Source organism: Phoxinus phoxinus (assembly GCF_949152265.1).
Source record: "Phoxinus phoxinus genome assembly, chromosome: 11".
NCBI classification, from domain to species: Eukaryota; Metazoa; Chordata; class Actinopteri; order Cypriniformes; family Leuciscidae; genus Phoxinus; species Phoxinus phoxinus.
In genome coordinates this window covers 14,791,714-14,805,683 of record NC_136886.1, presented here as the reverse complement: position 1 = coordinate 14,805,683, position 13,970 = coordinate 14,791,714, and the positions used below count along the sequence as shown (strand labels likewise).

Sequence of the window (13,970 nt, the reverse complement as noted above, 5' to 3'; positions counted from 1 at the left end):
GAGGAGGAGGAGGAGGGTTAAGAAGGGAGGAGAAGGTTTTGAAAAGCATGCGAGAGTCAGAAGAATTGTTAATTTTGTTGTGATAGTAAGTAATTTTAGCAGTAGATATGTTAGCTGAGAAGGAAGAGAGGAGGGATTGATAAAGATCAAGGTCAGAATGATCTTTGGATTTGCGCCACTTCCTCTCTGCACCCCTGAGTTTAGCACGATGTTCACGGAGAACATCAGATAACCAGGGGGCAGAGGGAGTGGGGCGGGCTGGCCTGGAGGAAAGCGGGCAGAAGTTGTCCAAGCAGGATGTTAGAGTGGAGAAAAGAGTATCAGAATGTGATTCAAATGAGTTGTTGTTACACGGAGGTGGTAAATGAGTAAATTTCCAATCGTTTGAGATGAGCAGACCGGTACCTCCACCCCTTCCAGTCAGACGAGGGGTGTGTGAGAAAGTGAAGTTAGTGGAGAGCGCAGCTGATGTGGCTGTGTCCTCTGGTCTGATCCAGGTCTCAGTCAGGGCCAGAAGGCTGAGACCTGAATGACTAGAAATAGATGTAATGAAATCAGCTTTGTTAACTGCAGACTGGCAATTCCAGAGACCAATAGGAAAAGAGAAGATAGTACTAGAACACATGGGAAGGGTACGCAGGTTGTTAGGATTGTGCCGCCTCCGACGTGTGACATAGGATTTACGAATGTTAGTAATAGTAGGGATTGTAAAACACATGGTGTAAGAGCTCACAAACAGAAAGATCAGTTGAAAGTTGAGTAGAAGAGAGAGGAAATAACAAGATGATAAAACAAACAGCGAGAAAGTAATACTCAAGTGCCTTGTCGGTGTCCTTGCTCGGTGGAGTCGCACAGGTAGAGTCGTTGGTCTTTACAATCTTCGGTCTTCACACGATGAGGGCTTCACGCCGCCGCGAACGCTGCCGCGGTGCACTAACCTATTTATACACGCCTATTATCTCGTTGTTGAGTACTGCAGGCCACGCCCTCGCCACGCGAAACTCAAGTCACGACACAAACAAACAAAGGCCGCGCGTGCGTTTTACCAGAGTAAAACACAGTAAACAAAACAAAGTATCCTAGCAACAAATAACTGCGCTGAAATCTACTGACAAAAGTAAACACTCACAGACTGACGCTCTCTTCTGCTGTCCAATATAGCTTCTTCTGTATATTTCCTTCCCTCCCTCCCTCCCTCCCTCGCTCCCTCTCTCCTTCCTTCCCTCCCTTCCTTCCTTCCTTCCTTCCTTCCTTCCTTCCTTCCTTCCTTCCTTCCTTCCTTCCTTCCTTCCTTCCTTCCTTCCTTCCTTCCTTCCATGCTTTCTCCCTCCTTCCCTCCCTTCCTGCCTTCCTCCTTCCCTTTCTTTCTTTCATTCCTTCACTCCCTCCCTCATCCTTCCTTCCTCCCTTCCTTCCTCCCTCCCTCCCTCCCTCCCTCCCTCCCTCCCTCCCTCCCTCCCTCCCTCCCTCCCTCCCTCCCTCCCTCCCTCCCTCCCTCCCTTGATGTCTTCCTCATTCCCTTCTTTCTTTCCTTCATCTTTCTTTCTTTCCTCCCTGTCTGTCTGCCTTCCTTCCTTCCTTCCTTCCTTCCTCCTTCCTTCCCTCCTTCCTTCCTTCCTTCCTGTTTCTCTACCTTCCTTTCCCCCCCCCCCCCCCCTCTCTCTCTCTCTCTCTCTCTCTCCCCCTCTCCCTTCCCCTTCCTTCTTTATTATAAATATTCTAATAATAAATAAAATCTATGTAAGGGAAAGTTTAGGTTATTATTGTACAGATTGCACAACACAGACTAGGACAAAAACGTACTCAAGTACAATTGGATGAAAATATTTGGTTTGTATGCAGAGGACACACTTCCTCTGTATGCACTCACTTGAATGCTTGTGTGGAGATTGCGGTGGCATTCAAGGATACACTCCATGTTGTACCTGCCATATTGCACCATTCTAACCATTCGTTACCTCATTGTTTGTCAGGACCAGGGCTGAGCTGGAGCATGAAGCAATTATTGATGGCAACCTGGCAACTGAAGCTAATCTCATCATATTGGATACGCTAGAAATAATAGTTCAGGTAATGATCTCAACTACTATCAATAACTGTCATATTTTAAAAGAAGACTTTTATTGTAACTATTATGGTCTCTATATGTGCCATGTAGACCGTGTCAGTGACAGAGTCCAAAGAAAGCATTCTGGGAGGGGTTCTGAAGGTCCTTCTCCACAGCATGGCATGCAATCAGAGTGCCCTATATTTGCAACACTGCTTTGCTACACAGAGAGCTCTCGTGTCAAAGGTGAGTAAACGCTGATCAGGTCAAAGACCAGATTTATTTTGTTGAGGTTAGACCAGTTTAGTTCTTGCTAATCTATGCAATTTGTTTGGTGAATACCTTTTTTTACCTTAAATGTTGTACCTTTTATTATGAAGTGTGACCTCTTGTGAAGTCTTAATGTGTGTGTTTAGTTTCCAGAGCTGCTGTTTGAGGAGGAGACAGAGCAGTGTGCTGACCTGTGCCTGCGTCTCCTGAGGAATTGTAGCAGTAGCATCGGCACCATCAGAGCCCATGCCAGTGCCTCCCTATACCTCCTCATGAGACAGAACTTTGAGATTGGAAATGTGAGAAACACATAATCCCCATAAATATTAGTATATTGTGTGTGTACAATTCTGTACCGCAGCACATTGTACATATAGCACATGTACATATAACCTGTATTAGTCTAAGTATGCCATATCTCTACTGCTTTTATAGTTGTTTATATAATTTATTTTTATATACAATACCATTCAAAATTAGTTATTTGTATACTAAATAAATTGACATGTATAAAAAGATATATTTGTTACTTTTTTTAGTCTCTATTTATTCTCTTTGTTGACAATATTTGAGGGGCTTGATCTTGTTTGTTCTTTCCCTCTCCCTCAGAACTTTGCACGAGTGAAAATGCAGGTGACCATGTCTCTTTCGTCTCTCGTGGGTACATCCCAGAACTTCAATGAGGAGTTTCTGCGGCGTTCTCTCAAGACCATCCTCACGTATGCAGAGGAGGACCTAGAGCTCAGAGAAACCACCTTCCCGGACCAGGTGAAGCTCACAAATCTGTTTCCATGATGTACTTGCTAGTTCTTGACACAAAGCACTGATTTTTGCTTTGGTTTCAGGTTCAAGATCTGGTGTTTAACCTTCACATGATTCTATCGGACACAGTAAAAATGAAGGAACATCAAGAAGATCCAGAGATGCTTATTGATCTCATGTTCAGGTACTATACATAAATATATTAGCTACACTATTATCTAACTTTAAGTTAATCTAGCATAAAAAATAGTTTTAAAAATAGATTTTATAATATATAAAATACAAACTAACTATTACTGTCAGTACTGATAAAAAAAATAATATATATATTAATAAACTATACATTACTCTTCAAAAGTTTATTTTTTAAAAGTTTATTCTTCAATTGCAGAAACATGCAAAAAAAATTGTTCCAGTATTTATCCTGACAAATGTATCCTTTCTGTTATGTAGGATTGCTAAGGGCTACCAGACATCCCCAGACTTACGACTAACTTGGCTGCAAAATATGGCAGGGAAGCACTCAGAGAGGAATAACCATGCAGAGGCAGCCCAATGCTTAGTACACAGCGCCGCCCTGGTGGCAGAGTACCTCAGCATGCTGGAGGACCGCAAGTACCTGCCTGTGGGCTGCGTCACATTTCAGGTTCCTCCTGCACCCTGTGACAAAGATAATGATGCATCAGTCATTTACTTTTTGATTGTAATATATTAATGAGGTTTTCTCACACCACAGAACATGTCCTCTAATGTGCTGGAAGAATCTGCTGTGTCAGATGATGTGGTGTCCCCGGATGAGGAGGGTATCTGCTCTGGGAAGTACTTCACTGAGGCAGGTTTAGTTGGGTTGCTGGAACAAGCTGCAGCCTCCTTTTCTATGGTGAGATATTTACTATGTTGTTTAAAAAACCTCTTATCATAATTTTGGCTACATTTCTATTTGTTTCATTAATTCATATGTATAATAATATTTAACTTGTTGAATAAAAAAAGTGTTTAGTGTCATTTTTACATTTTGGTATATAATAATTATTATTTTTTTAAAATAAATGTTCAGATTTTTACTGATCATTTATCATTTTTGGTCCCACTTTATTTTTGTGTGTATTAACTTACTATGTACCGGTACTAATATTTAAATTAATCTTTAGACTATACCACAAAATCCAGCCTAACCGTACCCGTATATCTCAACCCTAAAGACTCCTAATAGAAACCTGTTTTTTCCCAAATACTTTGATTATATATTGTGAAAATTGAAAAAAATATTCATTTCAGCAATCATTTAACTGTATTACATCATATTGTTTTATATCGGGCATCAGCCACTTTTATCATTTATTTGTCTCCAGGCTGGTATGTACGAAGCAGTGAACGAAGTCTACAAAGTGCTCATTCCTATTCACGAGGCCAACAGGGATGCCAAGAAGCTAGCCACTATTCATGGTAAACTTCAGGAAGCCTTTGGCAAAATTGTGCATCAGGTAAATGCTTTAAAAAGGGAGTTTTCATTGTTTTGGATCCTAAAATAAAGACTCTGTTAGCCTCTTGATGCGTGCTGTGAAGCAGTATAAAGGGGATTTCGCACCGGAGGAACCTTTTCATAGTTCCTAGAACTATTGGCGGAAGTACACATTTTTTGGCATGTTCGCACCACAGGACCTAGGAACGATTTTAGTTTTAGGAACTCCTTTAGGAGGAACTAATTTAGCTCTTACTTCAGAGTAGGGTCTAAACAAGCACTATAGGAACTATCAGTGGCGTTAGTATACGCTGATCTGCCGAATGCACGCGAAACACCAGCACCCGCCATTTAAAAAAAAAGCTGTGTAAACACACAGATTATAGCCTATATATTTACTCCAGAAACTAACTTTTTCTAAAATCTTAGATGGGCCTCTTAACCTTTACGCTAAGGAGAAAATCCAACGCAACTTTGAGGGGACCAAAAGAAACATAGTTATGTATTGCTGTTCAGCTAGCGACATTGGGCATCAACCACACGGCGAACGCTAATACTTTTTCATATGCTTTCTACTTTCTTTGTATAACAGTTATATCTAATAACGTATTAGACAGATCGTAAACTAATGAACACGAAGAATGGTGCTCGGGTACTGGCTGGCGTTCTCATAACAACAAGCGTGGCATACTTCACTTCAGAGTTCCTACTGGCAGTGCGAATGCAACCAGCAAAATGTTCCTAGGGGAACCATTAGTTCTCAGGGAACCACCCATGTGGCTACTTCCTAGAACTACCCGGTGCGAAAGCCCCTTAAGACAACAGGACTTTGTATTTTTGGCCTAGTAGTACAAAGCAACTGCCAGATGTCTAACTTGGCAATATTTTGCTTGTGTATACACACAGACATGATTTATATGTGACACGTGAAAGAGACTTTGCATTATCAAGACTGCATGTCTCTGTTTATCTCTTCCACATCAGAGTGACAGTGAGCATGTGGACTCTTTTCAGTGAGTTTTCCTGGGCATTATGAGTAGTATTCACACTAAGAATGAGAACTATAATGATAACTATATTAGGGTCCACACCAACGGACCATAATGATCGCGTGCTGCAGTTACGTCATCTTCCGGTTGAATTGTTCAAGCTCTTTCAAGTCAAATGGACTCTGACTAGCTGTTAATGTTTTATTATTCATCAGCTGCAAAAATGCCTTGAAAGTGATTCCAACGTTATTGTTCCTGTGATGTTATAGTTGTGGTGTGGACTCTGCTATTCTCTTAGAATTTGAACGCTTGTTAAAACGTCATAGTTATAGTTATCATCGTTGGTGTGAATGGGCCTTGCTCATACTGTACACAGGGTTAATGATTTGAACAACTACTCTATCTGTGCTATCAATATAAATGATACCTCAAATTATGCGGCTGGTTGATGAGAAGTGTGTTAAACTTTTATGAGCAGTCAACACTTGAAGTTTACACAAAAAATCCCAAAGACAGATTGAAAGAGGTGACCAGAATATCATAGAGGCATGGGGTGACCCTTTTGACCTGGCAACCACACAGAGTAACCTAGAAACTGCATAGCAACATGCTAAAAAACACTACATGCACCTTGGCGTCTGTATAGAAAATCCATGGGAACCACCCAAAACACTGTATTTTCGATAAAAAAAATTTTTTTTAAAAGTTAAAAAAAATAGATTTTATATTATTCCATGCGGTATATATGGATGAATAGTCATGCATGGCGGATAGTCTAACAAATATGCTACTGTTCCAAAGTTTGGGGTCTTCAAGATTTTTTTTCTAATCTTTGATCCATTTAATTAATTCTTGCTTAAAAAAAAGTATTAAGTGTCCAAACTTTTGAACAGCAGTGTATGATTTTTCCAAAACGATTGTTTCCCACAATGCTTTGCAGTGAGTCTGGGCTTTTAAAGAGGGTGATTGTGACCTGTGTATTTTGATTTGTGCTTCTCTCTGTTATACAGAGCACAGGCTGGGAGGTAGGTGCTAAACTTCATGGTTAATGCTTGGCCCATACGTGCAAGCTGTGGGCGTTTATCATGACTCTCTATGCTTTGAATTTGACCCATTAACATTTTAATGGACGTTTTCATTTCTTCGTCCATCCCTCCATCTCTCTTTCCATGGGACTGCTGTCAGTGTTGTGTGGGCAGCAGCATCCCTCTTCTCATCTTCCTCTCTCTCCCCTCTCTTTTTTTAAGGAAAAAGCGATGTTAACATTGTCAAATTTGACAGGCCATGCATGGGAGCCACTGTGAACACTAATAACAGATTTATTCACGAATGCCTCATTTCACTTCCTCATCCGTCTCTCTCATCAGCACTGCCATCTATGTCTTATGTCTCTCAAAAGCACAGGGTTCGATTTATGCGAGACGTAGATAACCTTGAAGGATTCGTTTTCCCAGAAATGAAAATTCTGTCATAATTTTCTCACCCTCATGTCATTCCAAACCTGTATGACTTTATTTGTTACCTGAAACATAAAAGGAGATATTCTGAATAATATACTGATTTCTTCATGCAACTGAAGAGTTGGAGCTCATGCTCTATATTCCAAGTTTTCTGAATTTATAAAATGGCATTGTGAGATAAACAGAGCATGAAGCTTCGAAAGCTTAATAATGCTACCTTCGGGGGATGCATTCCAAGCTAGGAAAGCATCAAGGCACTTCCGAATCCAATGTTAGCTTCACTTCCTGTCTCCTGAGATACATTCATCTGATTGAATTTTGAAAGCAGCATAGATGTATACTTCGCTGCCTTTTGATCACAATCCTGTTGGTTCCATTCTGTGACAGTTAAGCTAAACAAATAAAGATGCCGTCTAAAATCTCCAAAATTAGTTTCATGAGGTATGTTTGTGCACCAATGCTGCCTGAAATTTACGACCGGATCATCGAGTCAATGAGTTTAACTTGAACTTAATGGGCCCTATCTTGCACCCAGCGCAATTGACTTTGAACACTGATGCATGTATCATTCCTATTTTGCACCCGCGCACAGCGGACTTTTCCCTCCACAGACGCACGTCGGTAAATTAGGAAATTAACTTGTGCTCGCCGGGGCGGTTCAGCGCAAAGAGGAGGCGTGTTCCGGCGCAAAACTCCCTTGGTGCTATTTTCCAGTTTTAGAAAGCAATTGCGCCACTGAACAGGAAAAAAACAGTCTAAAGACAGTGGCGCGTTGCGCGTTAGTGATATGGTATTTTAAGGGCGCGTGCTTGGCCATAATGTTAACGCGCATCCACTTTGATTCTCTAATAATTATAAACAGACGCAGCAGTTTTCATTTTTGCAAATCATACATTATTACAAGGAAAAATATTAACACATGAGGGAAATCATTGTTGTGCCCGTGAAGACGTGAAAAAGATCTATCTAGATTAAAAAAAAATAATAATCTAGATTAGGCTACACATTTACCCAAATTATACGCCTGTTTAACCGAAGTGAATTTGGGTGGGTTTCTCCCATCATCCCCAATGTCACTTCTCTGTGTTTTACGGCCCTGACGAGAACGTCGGTCTCCTCGGCTGTGAACCGCTCCTGGCGTGCGCTGGCAAATCCGCCGTTATAATAGCAATCCGCCGTGGAACAAGCGCGTCGGCTCTTAAAGGGAATGTGAGAGGACGCTCTGATTGGTTTATTTCACGCTACGCCCAAACCACACCTATGAATAATGAAGCTACTTCAGACCAACCCCTTTTAGATTTGCGCCAGGCGCAAGAGTCGTTTATCCCGCCACTTGCTTTTCAGATCGTTAAAATAGGGCCCATAGAGTCAGATTCTTTAAGAAGTCATGTATTTTATGTGAACTGGATCAACTGATTCATCGCAAACATCACATCACACATTGGATTTTTTTTTTTGCTTTTGGATTGTTTGTGTGACTTCAGAAGACTTGGAATAGAATCACTTTTATGACAATTTAATAGTGTTTTTTCCCCCAATTTGACAGCAACATCAACATACATTTATCTTCATTATAGAGTGCAACAATCAGGTTCCAGAAGTACAATCCCATTCATTTTCTCCATAGGAAAGATTTGTTAATGATAACCTATAAAACTTTAAAGACAAACCTACTGTGAGCTCTGAGGTTGCAAATTGATGTCATATGCTTTGGTTAAAGTCATCAGGTCACATTATTTTGACTTATTTTATGAACTAATTGTGTTTAACAGCTGGATTCCTGTAATGCAATTCAATTTGTTGCTGGTTGGATTAGTTCAGGGCTTATAATGCTTTAACATACTTTTTTTTGTTAAATCCCTATGAGAAGATGAATAGGAAAATGCTTCCGGAAACCATAGTTGCTGAAAAAGTGGGCGGGCACTGTTGTGCTTTATATGGAAAATAGCAACCAGTATTGTCTTCAAAAAATGATCTTTAGTGTTCCACGGAAGACAGAACGTCATACAGGTTTGGAATGACATGAGTGTGTTAACAGTGACATGATTATCAACTTTGAGGTATGTCTTTAACAAATGAAGAATAGCATGAATTAGGGACAGAAGCTTCTTAGAAAAGATCAGAACATTTTTGGTATCTATGCGTTTTTCTTCTTCTAAAGGGACATGTCCTGATGATCATCAGTTTAACACATCTATATTCATGTGCTGAAAGTGACATCCAAGTGACCCTCTCTTTATTTGAGCTTTTGTTTCATTGCAAACTAAATCGACCCCTGAGTTCTCATTTACACCAATATGTTTGTATACTAGTATTAATCTCACTTGATTATTTGCATGGCAACGAGTCAACAAAACCTTCATGTTTGCAGCATTATACCAGGAATGTCTCCTAATTGTCTGTTTAATAAAGACCCTTCAGTGCACTTTTCACTGCCTGCTTCTTCCTCATTGCATGTTTATTGTTGTGTTTTAGTCTTTGTGTGTTTGTGTGTGTGTTAAAGTAAAGTATTGATTTATGGAGTTTGGTAGTATTGCTGTTTGTTTTGTGTGTATGTGTTTAGCTTTCAAAGAGTTTCCTGATTAAAATATGTTCTGTTCTCTCCTTTTTTTATTTCCCTGGTTGCTGACCCCTCCTCTTCCCACTTTAATTATTGTGTCTTGTGGTAAGTTCATAGTTTGAGGGTTTATTTCTGTAGCTTTTATGATGATCACAATGAACCAGAGATGGGCTGAACCATCTCAGACACCTGGTAACCACACAGAATCTGCACTCCAAAACTGAATTGGAACATCCATCATCCACACAGTTTTATTACATGTTTGTTTATACATAGCTCATTTTAAAATGCTTACTATAGCTCTCTTTAATTAATGTTTCCATCTAGGCTCACTGATAACTTATGATTTAATGTGTTTATAACCATTTTGAACCGCTTGTTACCAAAGAACGTAGTTATGGTAGTGTTTTTATTGTGTTACTTTTTCAGGAACTTATAATATATGGGATATGTTACACAAATGAACATTGGAATTTCTTGTCTTGCTAGACACTGACCAAAGTCTATTCAGGCTTTTTTGTTTTATTGTTTTATTAGCACAATATGAGCATTGGATGTATGTTTGGTCTGCTTTGGTTCAGCCCTCATCTGCACCTTATTGACTTCATTTCCTGTGTGTAGAGCACTCAGACATGTTCCCGGCTTTGTACAAATACAAACACCATTCTTTTTCTTTTCTTTTCTTTCTCTCCTGTTATGGCCTATCCTGTTACTCAAGTACACTAATTCTGACTTTCTATTGTCATAACTATTTCAGTCAGGCGTTCTGTATTAGGCTACAGCAGCACGTTTACTTTCTCACGAGGAGCTTGCTACAACCTAAACGTTGTCGTTTGTTCCATTCTTTCTCTTCTTCGGAGTACAGTTACTTACTGTTTAAGGACATGAGGTTTTCTCTGGCCTTCCTCCTGTTATGTCCACCTTTGCTTATACAGTTTTCAGAGAAAGGTCCCACTTTGTTTTGAACTGCTTCTTGCACCATTATCCACAAGCTTGGCTCAAACTCTCATGCATTTTAGTTCGATTTTGTGTCTGATGTGGATATCTCACTTTCTTCTCAGCTACTACTTCCTAAAAAGGGCAAATAAATAATGCATACATAAATATACATATACTGTTCACAAGTTTGGGGTTGGCAAGCTTTTTTTAATGTTTTTGAACGAAGTCTCTTATGCTCGCCAAGGATGTGTTTATTTAATTGAAAATACAGTAAAAATGGTAATATTGTTTCAATTTAAAATAACTGGTTTCTATTTAACATTTTATTATGTAACTTATTCCTGTTATAGCAAAGCTGAATTTTCCGCATCATTACTCCAGTCTTCAGTGTCACGCCAGGCTTCAAAAAGCATTCTAAAATGCAGATTTTTGAGCTCAAGGAACATGAAATGGACATATTTTAATAAATGACAATGTATTTACTGTCACTTTTGATCAATTTGATGCATCCTTGATGAATAAAAGCATTAATTTCTTTTAAAAAACCTCGCTGACCTCAAACATTTGAATGGTTGTGTAAAATTGAGAAACTATGCAATATTTGTCAAATAAAAAAATAATAATTAAAAATGAATCTGTCATAACACACGACCACTTAGTAGTGAAGGTAAAAGGGGATAGAAGCTAACCTTTTACTTCTCTTTCTTGGAGGTTGCCAAATATCCTCAAATATGGTAATGTTTGTACTATAACAATACTGTATTAGTGTCTGTTTTCCTGTATTTCTCCGTTATATGATTGCATAATCTTTGCCAGTGTTGAATGCCGGTTATTTATGTAAACATGTTCCAGACAATATTTACATAGTTGTTGTCACTTGATAACTTGCTGCCAAGAGAAAATGTTGTGTTTGCCTCATTGCACTTTAACTTTCTTTATGAGTAACTGTTTTAGTAAAGCCATGCACATCAACATGATTATCAACAGACTTTATATTTCCATGTTATCTTGCATTTTGAAATGGTAGCTTCAACTGAGAGCAGATTAGTAACTGACACATTTGTTTGTTTCAGGACGGAAAGCGAATGTTTGGCACCTATTTCAGAGTTGGATTTTACGGTTCTAAATTTGGTGACTTGGACGAGCAGGAGTTTGTATACAAAGAGCCAGCCATCACCAAGCTAGCAGAAATCTCACATCGACTTGAGGTACAAGACACTGTTTGCATTGGAATTGTTTGATGGGAGCATTTTCTGTTTCACATGTTTTACTAGATCAGTGATTTGACCGTTATTGTCTTAATTCTCAGAGTTTCTACGGGGAAAGGTTTGGTGAGGATCAAGTGGAAGTCATTAAAGATTCCAATCCAGTCGACAAGTGTAAATTGGACCCAAATAAGGTGCGTTTTGTGCTGCGTTATGGTGCAAAATGTGTATGGAAATCAAACGATAATACTTTGCACGGAGAATAATATATCTTTCTTTTTTTTTCAACACAGGCCTTTATTCAGATCACTTATGTTGAGCCATATTTTGACACTTATGAAATGAAGGACCGCATCACTTACTTCGATAAGAACTACAACTTGCGACGCTTCGTGTACTGCACGCCATTCACACTCGATGGAAGAGCTCACGGTGACCTGCATGAACAGTTTAAACGAAAGACCATCCTCACTACGTCCCACGCTTTCCCGTACATCAAGACCCGCATCAACATCATCCACAAAGAGGAGGTAACTTGAACACCCATGCTTTGTGAAAGCTTCTATAGGGATTCATGCTAGACTGAAGTTATATGAAAACTATGAAAACATTGTTTTGGTTGTGTTTCGGCTCTGCGTGACAACTTGTGCTGATGAATAAAGTTATCCTACTGCTCATAAAGCATTCACTACAAGGCATAAGAGATATAACCAGTTTAGATGGAAAGGATCTCATGCTGACTAGCTGAAGACATTACTGTACCCATTGATAGACACTGTACTTCCACTGCACCTTACTCACCTGTTGAGTAATATAAATAAAAAAATGTAGTAATTTTTTTTTTTTTTTTTTTGCATTTCAAATCCCTTAGTTCTCACCATCTATGAAAAGCCAATGTTGATTTTTATTTTATTACGAGCGCTGTCACATTGTCTTTTTGCCAGCAGGCTCCTCCTCTGTTTGGCTTTTTTTTTAATAATGTATGTAAACGGAGCAATTTTTCTGTATTTATGGATATGACAAGACACGCACGGGTGAATGACGTATTTGAGCATATTTCCCGCAAAAAACATTCCGCCAGGTCTAAAATATAAACACTTCTAACATGCTTACCATAGTGAATCAGGATAAGACAAACATTTATTTGTCTTGTCTTTTTAATTTGGCTAATTTTGAACAAACAAAAAGTTACTGTGTACCTTTAAGGAAAGATTTTAAGACATTAATATGTGCTTTTCAGATCATCTCCACACCCATTGAAGTAGCCATTGAGGACATGCAGAAGAAGACGCAGGAACTGGCCTTTGCCACCCATCAGGACCCATCTGATGCCAAAATGCTGCAGATGGTTCTGCAGGGGTCTGTTGGCACCACTGTTAACCAGGTGACTCCTTGGGCGTATTTACTAAATAGTACATATGCAATATCAGTCATTATTTCCTGGATTTGGGCCTGGTTTCACAGAAAGGGCTTAGATCAAGTAGGCCTTAGTTTAATTAGGACACTTATGTAGCTTTTATAAATGTCCCTTAGGAAAAAGAAAACATTACTGATGAGCATCTTGAGACAAAACAGTGGCACTGACATATTTTTATATATAAAAGATTAAAGATTAAAACAGTTTAAGCATGCATTTTAGTCTGGGACTAGGCTTAAGCCTTGTCTGTGATTTATGACACAGTAACAGTATAAATAACCATACATTTAATTGCTGGAAATTCATCCTCCAGAATTTGTAATACATTGCATTACTATGTAACAGTGCTAACTATTTGATAAATGTAGTTACTTAAATACTCTAAAGGGATGGTTCAGAGTAATTTCAACCTAGGGTCCTTTGCACCATGACCTCGAGCCAAACACCCCCCCCAGAAGCTTTTTGTCCCCTTGGTTGAACATTATTAAAGTTAGAGCTTATTTTTGGGTGTTTGGCTCGAGGTCATGGTGCAAAGGACCCTAGGTTGAAATTACTCCGAACATAACCATAGAAAGAAAGAGTTGCGACACTCCCATAGACCTCCGTTGTAAAAAATGGCGGCGCTTTTAACCGCCTACTTCCGGGATTTGAAGATCGGATTAGTTCCAAACACTGTCATTTGGCCGTTGGACCTCATTCACTGCGCGTTGAGTTGTTCCAGAGGTAAGTTGCTGAAATATTGACCTCTTTTGAATTGTCAACTGTCAACTATATTGTATCAGAGGCCCTTTGCGATGCGATGTAATTATTTATATTTTATCTTGGTTGTTTCAACCAATTTTCTAGCATTGCCTGCTTG

The 13,970-nt window shown here is 39.2% G+C and overlaps 1 protein-coding gene across 18 annotated transcripts in view; it reads left to right on the top strand.

The window, feature by feature from the left end:
* Positions 1-13,970, top strand: part of dock7 (dedicator of cytokinesis 7) — a 52,283-nt gene that overhangs the window by 36,012 nt on the left and 2,301 nt on the right. For 9 of the 18 annotated variants that reach the window (XM_079628620.1, XM_079628617.1, XM_079628614.1 and 6 more), the window contains 13 exons: positions 1,974-2,070; positions 2,159-2,293; positions 2,464-2,616; positions 2,927-3,085; positions 3,163-3,263; positions 3,533-3,725; positions 3,816-3,959; positions 4,432-4,563; positions 6,541-6,555; positions 11,572-11,697; positions 11,799-11,888; positions 11,988-12,224; positions 12,935-13,078. In XM_079628620.1, coding sequence (XP_079484746.1) covers positions 1,974-2,070; positions 2,159-2,293; positions 2,464-2,616; positions 2,927-3,085; positions 3,163-3,263; positions 3,533-3,725; positions 3,816-3,959; positions 4,432-4,563; positions 6,541-6,555; positions 11,572-11,697; positions 11,799-11,888; positions 11,988-12,224; positions 12,935-13,078 — 1,726 coding nt within the window. Of the gene's footprint in view, positions 1-1,973; positions 2,071-2,158; positions 2,294-2,463; positions 2,617-2,926; positions 3,086-3,162; positions 3,264-3,532; positions 3,726-3,815; positions 3,960-4,431; positions 4,564-6,540; positions 6,556-11,562; positions 11,698-11,798; positions 11,889-11,987; positions 12,225-12,934; positions 13,079-13,970 lie in introns of all 18 variants that reach the window. The other 9 variants (XM_079628621.1, XM_079628618.1, XM_079628619.1 and 6 more) reach the window with 1 other exon arrangement.